The 12,945-nt window shown below is 40.1% G+C and overlaps 2 protein-coding genes across 2 annotated transcripts in view; one reads left to right on the top strand and one right to left on the bottom strand.

Moving 5' to 3' along the window:
• The window catches only part of VWDE (von Willebrand factor D and EGF domains), a 458,699-nt gene that overhangs the window by 408,073 nt on the left and 37,681 nt on the right, over window positions 1-12,945 (bottom strand). The window lies entirely within an intron of this gene.
• LOC306799941 (uncharacterized protein) lies at window positions 3,387-11,524 on the top strand. The gene is made up of 5 exons (XM_079301601.1): window positions 3,387-3,611; window positions 6,165-6,260; window positions 8,042-8,146; window positions 8,544-8,639; window positions 10,212-11,524. Exons 1-5 carry the CDS (start codon window positions 3,446-3,448, stop codon window positions 10,319-10,321), a joined length of 573 nt encoding a protein of 190 aa, XP_079157727.1. The 5' UTR covers window positions 3,387-3,445; the 3' UTR covers window positions 10,322-11,524.

Genomic DNA, 12,945 nt, shown 5'->3' with positions numbered 1-12,945 from the left:
GATGTTGGTCATAAGTCTCATTATCTGACAGCCCTGATGTGGGCTTGAGTTGAGATACAGCTGTGATCAATGCTACTTAACTCTACCACTGATGGCTCATCCACACGTGGTAGAACAGAGACCAAATTATGCTGAAAAGCACTTATAAATGTGGTTTCTAGGTGTGATGTGACACTGACAAACAAAGCATGGTCTCTGGATGACACATTTTTCAGATGTACTTTAGTATAGCACCCAGTGCAGCTGTAACAGTGCAGGGTTGATTGTGCCAGAGCTTGGAGCTGCACATATTGCACAGAGCTAGTAAAGAGGTAGCTGTGTAATACACCTTCTAACATTGCCTCTCATACCAGCAATTCTAGTTGATTATTGAGATACTGACATTTTATTAGATGGCTGTGCATCACCTCTGCACAAGCACCCTCTAAGGTTTTGTATCCCAATTCCTAGCTTATTGTTTTCTTATATTTCTTTACTATTGAGAGGAGGTTCTGCTGTATTACAGCAGGCTGGCTCATAAATTCCCATGGCAGGTGAAGATCTGAGCTTGTACTTGCTGAAAATTTTTCACACTGTAATGAAATAAAATATATTTGAAATAGGCAAGAGACACATGCACATGCTCTAAGCAGGTCAGAAGTGGTGTCTTCCCACAGGGTTGTTGGGGACTCCACTTTTGTACCTGCTTTGCCTTACATGGAGTAGAATCCCAGACTCCAGGTGAGCATCCTTTTTCTCATAATATAATATACAGAGTACCTTAAATCTGATGGTAAAGGAGAGTTCATTTCTTCCCTGTCTTCTTCTTTGGACTGGACAGCAGTGTCCCTCAAGAGGCTATTACATATTGCTATGATACAGTATATCAGGAGGGTGTTGCCACAAAAAAATCAGCCTGTGAATTTCCTACTGCTCAAACTGCCCTATTTTGGTTTTTTTTTTGAAAAATAACTGTTAATTATGGCCATTATGACAAGAATGAATTAATCTAAATTCTCTTTGTCTAGCTTTCTACTTAAAAATTTAATTATCTGCTGGGTTGTTTGTTTGTTTGGTTTTTTTTTTTTAAACAGATTGTGCATCTAAGGCTAAAGCATGTTGGATGCCTGGAAGCATTTCTGTTTTCAGTGAGAACCTCTGTTAACATGATTCAATCATTTTTAAATGCAGACATGCACTCAGCAAATTTGATAAATCCTGAGATGAATTTAGATGCACAAATATGGTGAAGCAGCCTAATCCTTCCTACAGAAGATAATATTTAAACAAATTTACTTCATTCAATGAAACACCTGGGCAAGCTTATTTAATATAGTCTTTGCATTTAATTATCCCCTCGGATGAGGCACTTGCCATATTTCAAAATATGATTATTTTCTTTGGCATTAATTATTTTAAGATCCTCAAAGGAAACTAGAAGAGAAATCAAAAAAGGGGTCTTAATTAACCTGAGGCACCAAGAGTCATCTTTCTGGAATACAGAAGATGGGATACAAAACTGAAAATAAATAGTGCTTTAAAAATCATGAATAATGAAGAATAGCTCTTAAAATCTGAGAAGAATTCTGTATGAAGGAATTGTTGCTAGGCATTAATATCAGAAAGGAACAGTTCCACATAAAACTGTCTTATAGAGGAAAGACAGTAATGGAAAAAATACCTCTGTGAAGAAATCAATATGCACAAAATTATTGGCAGAAGTCAAGGAGGTGCAAAATTATGATATACCCAGAGAACAATACAGCCCAGAGTCAGTCTCCTCAGTTCTTCTCTCATTTTGCTTTTGTGGTGATGGCATAAAGGAAGCTACTCCTTTTGGGAAGAATTTATTCCACAGTAAATTTCTGGCAAGTAGTTTTACTGAAAGTGGTATCACTGTATAATCCTATTAGTCCTGTCCTTGCAAGAAGGAATACTGCCTGTGAAAACAGGAGACCCTGTTCTCACCACAACTGGAACTGCAGGAGGAATGGGGTTTGGATGTTCTAATTCTAGACAGCAAATCCACGCACTATGGCAGCTTGTGCATGGGTAATTAAATCACTGGGGCTTTTTGCTTCATCATTACAGCTTGAAAGGATATTTACTATGTGAGTTTGCACAGGACACATGTCATTGTATGTATGTATGCATCCTCTAAATGTTGCTTTGGTTGCCTAGGCACAAACAATAGGAAATTGTTCACGTTTTAGGCAATTATTCAGTGTTGTACTTTCAGCTCTTGTTTAATCATTTGATGGCATTTTGCTACTTGAAAGTCTAAATGCAGTCTTGCAAAGATAATGTTATATGTGCCTTAACCTTTACAAGAAGCCAGAGTCATGCTATTGGCAGCAGATTTGCCATAGCATACTCCTGCTATGAACTGTATGTTCCATGCTCTGTAGGTGGAAAAAAGGATTTAAAACAGATTCACAACAGAAGTACCTTTGACTTTTATACAAGGCAATTGCACAAATTTTGATTTCCAGTCAAAGTGAAAGAAGTTACCAAATCATACTCCTGCTTTATCTACAAAAAAAGTTAAGCTGTTTTTTGCCACTTGCAAAAGTAATTCAAAGTCAGTTCTCACAGTTGAAAACAAGACTTGGTTTTCCCTTAGTTTTTGAAAAGGCATGAGGTTTATTTCACTTTTTTTGTGGACACTTTGTGTAGGTGCTTATAATCTATTTTTTTTCACTATTGGTCATTCCAATTCATCTGAAAATGTTTCGTTGAGCTGAATCTTGGTGTTGAAAGCATGCGTTTTCTCTGGGATACTTTTGAAATTATAGGAAAAGCTTGTGAAATATTGGAAATATTGAGAGAAAAAATGTTTTTTGACAATTTATGTGTGTGTTCCTTGTGACAGAAATATTTTCATTATCAAGTTGAAATATACTGCTATTTTTTTTGTCACAGATTTGTACTCGAGCCATTCCCAGAGACAACATATCAAGGAGCAAGAGCAGCCAATATGCTCAGAGGGCTGGGGTATCTATTCTCAGCCAGGCTGAGAGCTGTGGCTATTCATCCTGAAGAAAATTATGTTTTGGGAATTACTCAGAGCACCTTCCAGTACCTAAAGGCCCATCCACAGGCAAGCTGGAGAGGAACTTTTGACAAGGGCGTGGAGTGACAGGACATGGGCAAATGTCTTTAAACTGAAAAAGAGTAAATTAAGACCAGATATAAAGAAGAAATTCTTTACTGTGGGGGTGGTGATAAGGTTACCCCCGAGCCTCCTTCTCCGCGCTCGGTGACCGCGGGGTCGGGGGCGCTCGGGGGAGGAGGAGCAGCGGGAGTGGGAGTGGGAGTGGGAGTGGGAGTGGGAGCGGGAGTGGGAGCGGGCCGAGGGGGTAAAAGCGAGAGGAGCGGGGCTGAGAGGCAGCGAGCAGACAGCGGGAGCGGAGCGGACGCGCTGCCCGGAGCTGCCGAGCCGAGCCGAACCGGGCCGGGCCGGGCCATGGCGGGGCTGCGGCTGCTGCTGGGGCTCTGGCTGTGGCTCTGGCTGTGCCTGTGCCCCGGCCCGGCCGCCGCCTGCAGCCCCCGCTGCCGGCACGGAGGGCTCTGCCTGGCCGACGGCTCCTGCCTCTGCTCCAAGGGCTACGAGGGCGAGCGCTGCCAGCACGGTACGCGCGGGGAGGGGACCGGCTCCGGGATGGGAACAGCCCTGCATCCCGCGGAACCAAACCTGGGTGGGAGCGGGCGGGGAGTGCTGGAGAAGGAGAGGTGGAGGAAGAGAGTTAAGAGCCTCTGGTGAGGTGAGGCAGTGACGGCAAAGTGGTGGAGCTCAGCCCAGAGCCAGCGGGAATTCCTCACGGTGGTAAGCAGACCCCGCTGTCGGAAATAGCCGTGGGTCCATAAAGAGCTTTTTGCCACTTGGATGTTGGGTAAGAGGCCTCTCCCCGGACAGGCTTTGGTGTTTTATTCCTCCTAATGCTTTAATTGCGTGTTTGAATACTTCCCTGGAAGTGTTTAAAGAATCACAGTCAGCTTTGAAAGGACCAGAGGATCACCTGGTCCAGCCTCCCTGCCCAAGCAGGGTGATCCTAGAGCACGATGCACAGGATTGCATCCAGATGGTTCTTGAATGCTTTTAGAGACAGCATTCTATGCCACAGCAACATCTAACTAGTATCTCTAGGTGCGAATAGTCGGGATTAGTCACTAACAAAAACACCAAAAGAGTGTGTAGAAAGTAGGTTACTTTCTGGATTTCATTTCTATTTAGAACACCTTGTGCTTGTAAAAGTATTGTCGTTTACTCCTTGGATGTCACCTAATGCACAGTCATTTGTACATCCCATTTCCATGGTAGGAGGCATGAAGGTAGGGTGGAGTCTGTTCCTGTTGGTTTCTATAGAGACACAAAGTATTTTTGTAAATGGCACCTAATATGCAAAAGAAAACATTGTGCAGAAGAGTTTTAGTTTAAACCCTGTTCAATGTAACATGTTAGTTTTCTAGTATTCTAATTTTCTTGTTTAAAAGTTTAACCACAGAGTTTCTGGCCATTAAATGCTAAAAAATCACTCAGTGTCAGGAGCTCCTTTGCTTTGCATGTTGTCCTATGTGAAGAGGTGATAACATTGTACAGTATTTGTTTTAATTTTCATTGTCCTTCATTTAAAACGTGGGGATTTTTTTTTAACTCTGAAATGAGATGCTGAATATTTCATTCAGCACTGCAATCATTCATGGAGTGTTGTTTCATTTTGAGGCTGAGGCTAGCAGGTGGTGACAAAAGATCTATAGCTGATGTGCTGTGTAGTGGAGATTAACAGCTATGCTGTACAAACTATGCTGTAGGAACTGTTGGTTCCTAGACATTTTGGGGTTTAGGGGACAGGTGAAATATTGGTGGAGAGGCAGACCAGTTCTTGATCTAGTGAGGTGAACTGTTGGGAATTGTTAAGGAAACCACTGAATCCTTGTGCTCATAAGGTCATCAGTGTAGAAAGGAAGTTGGATAAATGAAGTTTCTTCCCTTGTTCTGAACACTGTGTGAAATAACACAGAAACAGAATATTTTTTAAATTGGGAGCTCTTGTAGGGCACTTCCAAAGAAATGAGAGCATCTGGTAAAAGTTATGGAGACCTGAGCACTGGCTATTTTTTTCATACATCTCTGTCTTTTCTTTGCCTGCTCAGGTACTAAAGTCCTCTATTTTTCAGCTGGGTTTCTTGAGAGTGAAATAAGTCTGTGAGGACAAAATCAGGATGGTGTTACTCATCATTCATCTTTTTCATACTTTTCACCCATCCAGTCAAAGAATAAGTAGAGAACTCATCTCACACCAGCAGCTGACTCAGATGAGACTCCCTGAAATGGATGGGTCTCTAAAACCTGTGTGTGAATAGACAAATGTTTTCTCAGACATCAGGACTGATTCAGGGATGATCTATGAGTCTATGTGATAGGTAATTTATTTGCAATCTGACTGGATTTATCCAGAATTTTGCAAAATTAAGATTTTTAGTTGTACCTTATCGAACATGTCCAAGCTGTCAGCTTGGATTTGTAATGATCATAGGTGCTTTTCTTCCAAGAGATGATTAGAATTATGAGAAAAGTGATCTTTATTTTGGATGTTAGCTAAATAATCACTGTACATTTCAGAAAGATTTCTGAAAAGCCAGCTGAAGCAAAAAAGGGGAAAAAAAGAGTGTGGGGGAGAAAGAAATCCTGACTTACTTCTGGAGACATTTTAGGGAAGCATGAAATTTTCCTGAAGAGAAATGTAGGAATCCAGTAAAGAGTAAAAAGTTTGATATTTCATCTTAAAAATCACATGATGCCTCTCAAGTTGAAACATCTTTTTATTGAATTGTTTCTTCTTATCACCTATTTTCTTACCTGTTATTTCTCCACGTCAGCTATCAAAAGCTTTCTTGGCAGTCCAGCTGTTCTCCTTTTTAATATGTATCTTTATTATGTCTCTTCTGTCCAGGCCCAAAACATCCCTTAATTTTGAGTGCTTAAAAGCTTAGTATGGTGGAGTGCTGTCTGTGCAGGGAAATGATTTCATCTTATATAAGATGACATGGCAGATATATCTTAGAAAATATGAAGACAAACTGATGAAAATATGAAAATGTGCAAATTTCTTATGTATTTAAGTCATAACTTTAATAAGATTCACCAATATTTATCCAGCTTTTCTTTGTTGTCTGTTTTTCAGCTACATGTTATCCAAAATGCAAAAATGGGGGAGAGTGCCTCCGACCTGGAAAATGCAGATGCCCACCTGGGTATGGGGGTAGATACTGTCATAAAGGTAAGACCCAAGGAGAAGGCAGCTTGAAAAGACAAGGAGTTTGAGAACATACTAAAATAGTTTAGGATGCCTGCATCCTCTTGGATCTAATGCACTTGAAATAATGGCCTTAATTCTGTAAATCTCTGACCTTACTATCATGGCCTAGAGGATCTGCCTCCTTGCAGGAGGATGGGATGGAGTACATAAACTGAAATGTGTTGTGAGAATCTGAGCAAACATTTTGCCTTGGAAAATTTCCTTTTTATGTGCTATGTAAATATTCCATTTAGCTTCATAACAGATTCCTTCTAAATAATTTATTGAGATGCTTGTACAGATGCATATTTCTGCATTAAGTGGTTGAAACTTTTATGTAGTATCTGCAAGATGGTAGCATTGAGGGCCAGTCACTGAGGATATGTATGGTAATGTATTGTTGAGAGGTAATGGGAGATGACAGAGGGGTAGCAAAGGACAATTTTTATGGTTCTGTGAAGCCTTTTGAATATGCATGTGTTGGAAAAGGTAATCCAAGAAAACACTGTACAAACATGTAAAAACTTGTGGTGTGGGGCAATGTGCTATTATGAATCTCACAAAATATCAGACTGGGAGGGGTTGGAAGGGACCTCTGGAGACCATGATTTCCAAGCTCAAGCAGAGCTATCCAGAGCCAGCTGCTGGAGGGCATGTCTTCATGGCTCTTGAACAGCTCCAAGGACAGAGACTCCACAATTCCCAGGGCAATCTGCACCATATGAGTGTTTGGTCACCCTCACTGTGAGGACCTGCTGATGATTTTCTTGTCCTTAATGTGGCTGAAATGGTTTCCAGAGTCAGTTCTTGTATTGCCTTGCCAGGGGCTGAGGTGAGGCAGACCAGCCTGTTATTCCCTGGGTCCTTCTTGTCCTTCCAGAAGACTGGAGTAACATTTGCTTTCATCCATGCACTTCTCTGCCACTGTGATGGATCAAACACAATCAATATTAAATACATTAACTTATGTTGGGCAACAAAGTAATATGCAAACAAACATTGAAAAGCTTTTCCAGCTGTGCTGGATTTGACTTGCATGTCCTTGCATGTTCAGTATTTGTGCTAAAAATCTGTTAGCTGAAATTGTGCTCAATGCTTGTGGTTGAAAAAGAGATTTGGATGTTTTATTTACAAATTATCAAGCAGACATCCAAACTGTCCATCTTCATAATGAAGGATGGTTGTTTCTCTTCAATACAGTGAAGGTGGTATATAATACACATTCATACTTGTGAAAGACAGCATTTGATTGTACAGAACAGTGATTGTGCTCTCCACAGTTAATACCAATCATATGTCTGGCATAAATAATGCTTCATTAATGAGGCCTTCAGGGCTTTGATGTGTAGAACAATTCTGAAATGAGGAGGCTAACTCAAGTATTTGGCCTTTGGGAAGGCACTGCTTAACTTGACTGTAGTCACAGTTTCATTTGTCAAAGTAATGTCATCTTCTCTTCTTCCTTTTTTTACTTGTAGGTCCTGTCAGGTAAGGAACTACATGAATCCTTACCCACGTTATTGGCTTACCAGCTGTGGTTTGGCAGGTTGGATGCCAGTTTGTGTGTTAGTAGTTCCTGTGGTGTGGTGTGGCTGATGAACGGTGATGTTACTGGTGAGAAGTAGAGCAGTGCCTTGCTCTGAAGAGTTGAAATTTTAGTTTTTGCTGATGTTTTGCAGTTGATGACAGATGAGCTGTTTAAAGACAATAATTTGAAGTCCTGTGCTGCTTCTGAAATGCCTGGTGCATGCTGTCTTCCACAGTAAGCTGTGAAGGAGGATGTCAGAATGGTGGGGAATGTGTCTCTGTCAATGGAGTCGTGAAGTGCCTTTGTGCCTCTGGCTGGACAGGATCGAGATGCCAGGAAGGTGCGTGTCTACATTCATGCAAATATTTAATTCTAAAACTGCAGTAACAGAAACATTTAAAAAGTATTAAGGGACTAATAAGTATGGAAATGTCATTGCATTACTACCGAAATGAATGACCTACATTGAGTACTTATACAGATAAAATAGTGTGAAAATATTTTGCATTATGGTGTACAACTGTGCACATTTAAACCAAGATTGATAACTCAGTACCTATATTTTTTTTTCATTTCCATGGTCCTGGAAATGCTTTTGAAATGCAGTTGAATATCTGGCCTAGAAGAAAATGTGTTTTGCCATTTTGACTTGTATCATCCTGAATCTTTCATTCTGTCAGGATTCTTTTACATCAGTTTTATAAATCCTGCTGGCTTACCCATTCTTTCTCTTGTAGCAATTTGTCCTCAAGGTTGTCGGAATAATGGAGCTTGTGTGGCTCCTGGGATTTGTAGCTGTCCAGCTGGATGGGTCGGTAGAGCATGTCACTTAGGTAAATGACTTCTGACATTTTTCATTTATCCTTTCCTCTGCTTGTTTGATTTACTAATCAAAGTGTTCAAGTCTTCAGGGCTGAACAAAGCTTCCAGGGAAAGTATCTTAGAAGAGTAACTGAGAGCTGCTTCCAAATACTGAGGCCCTTACAAATATGCACAGGGAGTGGATGACTGTTCAATTTGGCCAGAAACACAGAACTTTTCCACTTTGGAAGAGATTCAGATTTTGGTTGCCACAAAATTAATTACTTGGTATATTTTGTTGGTATTTCTGAAATACTGTCTGTAAACTGAGACCCCGGTATAAGGAACTGAAAATTACAGAAGTACTATTGGTACTGGTGTGGGTTAGAAGCTTCATTAAATTTTATAGACGTGAAATTGAAACCTGCTTCTCTCTTTGAGGATAACTTGATAGAATCAACTCCATGTATTCTTAGAACTCTGAAAGCTGCCTGTAATCAGGATTAGTACTGACACTCTTGCTGAACAATCATTTCCATTTTCACAAACTTTGTTTCACAAAAGCAGGTGATTATAAAGTCTTAAATCTGCACTGCTTGGGCCTTGTATCCTTGTAACAGACTTCTCTGATGCTAAAGACAATAATCCTGAGACTACAAAAGGAAAGGGTTTTCTTGTTTGCTCTCTGGGAGACTGAAAAAGCCCTCATGCAAACACTGGTTTTGAACTGGATATTGTGGGTGCAGGGTCTCCTGATTAAGATCTCTGAATCTGATACTTTCACACGGCTGTGGGCATGGCTGTGGCACTAAATCAGCCAGTGTTAGTTCTAAAATATATATAGTCAAGTAAACATTAGCAAGTAATATTTTGATATTCCCCTTGACCATCAAAGTGCTTATCCTTTATATTCATCAGTGTATTGAGATAGAGGGTGATATTAAAAGCCAAGTGTGGGAGTTGCAGAGAACTTGTAGAATGCTTAGCTCCCTGCAGCTACAGTTATTGCAAAAGTGTTCAGGTTCTTGATGTTGAAATAATCACCGTTCCCAAACGAACTAGACCTGCATCAAGTTTGACTTCTTTTGGTGTACATGCTCATAAACAAATTGCAGGCCCTGGCTCAAGAGCTGAACTGGTGTGTATGTAGCAGGGGACAGCTGAAGCTGAGCCCACTCAGCCCTCCTCTCCTTGTGGGGGAAGAGGAGGGCAGTGTGTGAGATATTGCTAGGATGAGGTGGCTGTTCCCTTATGGGTGTGGATCCAGCCCTGGCTTGAATAAGTTTCAGCAGGAATTTTTATTGTTCTCTCACTTTTATGGAGGCATCCATCTCAAAAAGAGCCTGTGCCTTAAAGAACAGAAATGATAGTATTTTAAAAGGGAAATGGAGCATAATAAGACTAGACGTACTGTGCCTGTATTCCAGTGAAGGCCACAATGCCATAAATTGAGAGACATTGCTTTTCAGTTCCTCCATTATGCTTTTATTTATACTGTCCCAGTGCAGTCACCAGGGAACAATTCTGCTACTGCAGTGAGACAAAAAGAAAAACGATGCTGTGTTGTGCTGAAGACATGCTGTGTATCTGGTGTCTCATTTCAGCTGTATGTAAGCTGCCCTGCCAGCATGGAGGGAAATGCATCGCTCCAAACGCGTGCCGGTGTCGACTGCCGTACTCTGGGCCACAGTGCACAAAGAAAAGGAAGCAATGAAGCAACCTCCACCAAAATAAATTGCATTTTTATAATGTAACTATACAGAGAAGAACACTGCAGCAGTGGGGGACCTTAAAATAAACATGGTAATTTGATTTCAGACAGCTTTTTGTCCTCACTATATTAAGTACATGCTTTTCTGTATGAAAGAAAGGTATTGCTGATTGTAGGAAAGTTGTTGCAAATATCCAACTATGTGTAGTGTATCACACACTTTCTCTTCTCATCTTTCATAAGCAGATGGTTGATACAGCTGACCTTGAAATAAAATTTTCTTCAAATCAAGTGCTTCAGAATACATCTATGCTCTTCTTTTTTATTTTTCTCCCCTTTGACTAGACATTGTGTTATATAATTGCATTTTTAAAAGCACATGAAACAAACAGCCCTCCATTCAGATCATCAGAAGTAAATTTAGTTCAAATATAATTTGCCTTATTTGAGATTAAACATTTGCAAGAGAAAACTTGCAGATTTTGCATCTTTCTGGAACATTACCAAACTGCAAAGCATCTTATTTAAATCATGGTTATCACTTTGTCTGCTTCCTGTCCATCCTCCTCCAATCTGATCTGGATCTCAATGAGCTGAACAGTATTTTTTAAAAAAAACCCAACCACTAGCGATACTTGCCCTGCCAATACTTGTTCAGACAATTCTGCTGTTACTTTCTAAAAGCTTAATCCATGATGATACTCTAAGAGTCCTTATCTTGACTACTTCTATGCTCTTATTATCTGATCATCTTTCAACTTCCAATTATTTCTTTTCCTTACCCCAGTGAGGCAGGTAAATGTATTTTCCTTCTGTAGTCATTAATAATTCTATGCTATTCAGGACAGTGTTGTTACAGGAGCAGTAAAATGGGAGGCTGCAGACTAGCAGTGAGGAAAAGCTGTGCCTGTCACAAATCACACTTGTGCAGGATGTTGATGCTTGTCTTCTGGAGATGTTCCTGTTTGCCTTCATTTAGGTTTTGCAGCCTTTTGAAAGGGCTGCAGAACAAACTGAGTCTCCTAAGTTCATTGCTCCTTGTCTCATTTGTGCTGTTTCTTGAATGAACCTTCTTGAGAAAAGTTTTGCCAAAATATGCAAACTGAATCAGTCAACTTTCCGAATGATGCTCAGATCAATTTTTTTTTATTTTTTGAGAGATTGATTTTCATTATCATCTAGATAAAACTGGATTTTTTTTTTTTTTTTTTTTTTTTTTTTTTTTGGTGGGAGAATTTTCTCTATGCATTACTTTAGTCCATTTGTTGGAACAACATTTTAACTGTGTTTAACTACCAGAACATGTAGCTCTCACGGACAGGGACTTACAGGAACCTGTTTCTCCTGGAATTACAAGCCACTGAGCAAAGAGGCAAAGGTAATGGAGTCTTTTCAGTTACCAATCTTCTCTATAAGAGAGTGCTCAAGCATGCAGAGGGCAATTGAAAGGCAGAGGTTTAGTTCCTGAGACCCCTGTTTCCTGTTATGAGCAATTGCTGTGTGGTGTAGTTGAGCTTTCTCCTGCATTTGCATTGGAGGCTGCTGCCTTTGGCTCAGAGGAAACCTGCTGCAGAGATGTGAAGGATTTCCTGCAGGGACAGGGCACAGCATAAGAGGAATGCATTTTTTTGTGCTGCTTTTGCTGGGATGCACTGTCTATTTCACACCTGTTGGTGAAAATGTGATTCTCATGTGTAGAATAAGATGATTTCACCAATGGTACTGAAGTTTTATAGTGATGATGATGATGATGTAATCCTGTCTCACAGCCCACTACATCATGCCTTAATTTAGAAATTCAGGAGTTGGGATGAATACCTTAAGTGACAAATTGTTTGCAGGGGAATGAATGGGAAAAATTAGTTGCACCACCCAAAATTTAGAATAAATAATCAGTACTATGTAAATACAAAGAGGCATAATATCTCTGTATTATTCCCAAAAAGACTAACTTCTACTAATAATGACAAAAGTAATAGTGACTAGAAGCTGGAAGAGATATAGGCATTGTCAGGAACAAGAGACCAGAAACAGTCATTGAGAGACCTTTAACTGGTGTTTCTGAACGGGCCAACACAAATGCTAATTTAGTTTCCTGTTCAGAAACGATTGAAGTAAGCAGTAATTTGATGCCACACAGAATGCAATGGCACATTTCAGAAATACTACTTGAACATAGCACCATCTACTGGCTACAGTGCTCTTAGTGGGGCTTGGGTTTTTTTTTGTTTTGATTTTAATAAAGATTTCTTCTTATCATTCAATTGAAGTGAGTTTAAAAATGATTTTTCTAGTAAGAGTTGAAGAATCTCAGAATGCATTATTGACAGTCTGTGACCCCATATTATTGTTTCCACAGTTAAACATACTAAAAAGAGTAAAAGATCTGTCAGTAATTCTTGTCTTTTGTTTGTTTTCTGCTCGCTGGAGGATTGAACATACTAGTTACAGCATGCAATTTTTGGATATAGCTCTGCCTTCCTGTGGGGATATAAGTCACTCATGCAGCTCAAAGGTGAAGAAAAGCAACACAGAACATGCTAGCTGTCTTACTCATGAGAGATAACTGTAACACTTCATACAGGTGCTCTGGTTTTCACTAAAACAACTGTAAATGTTAGGGATAT

Source organism: Erithacus rubecula (assembly GCF_903797595.1).
Source record: "Erithacus rubecula genome assembly, chromosome: 3".
NCBI lineage: Eukaryota > Metazoa > Chordata > Aves > Passeriformes > Muscicapidae > Erithacus > Erithacus rubecula.
This window is presented reverse-complemented; position numbering and strand designations above follow the sequence as displayed.

Excerpts from the sequence above, each read along its gene's own strand:
- LOC306799941 (XM_079301601.1), top strand. The coding sequence starts at position 3,446 with ATGGCGGGGCTGCGGCTGCTGCTGGGGCTCTGGCTGTGGCTCTGGCTG. Across the intron at positions 6,261-8,041 it reads GGGTAGATACTGTCATAAAG|TAAGCTGTGAAGGAGGATGT; the intron begins GTAAGACCCAAG and ends TGTCTTCCACAG. Across the intron at positions 8,640-10,211 it reads CGGTAGAGCATGTCACTTAG|CTGTATGTAAGCTGCCCTGC; the intron begins GTAAATGACTTC and ends GTCTCATTTCAG.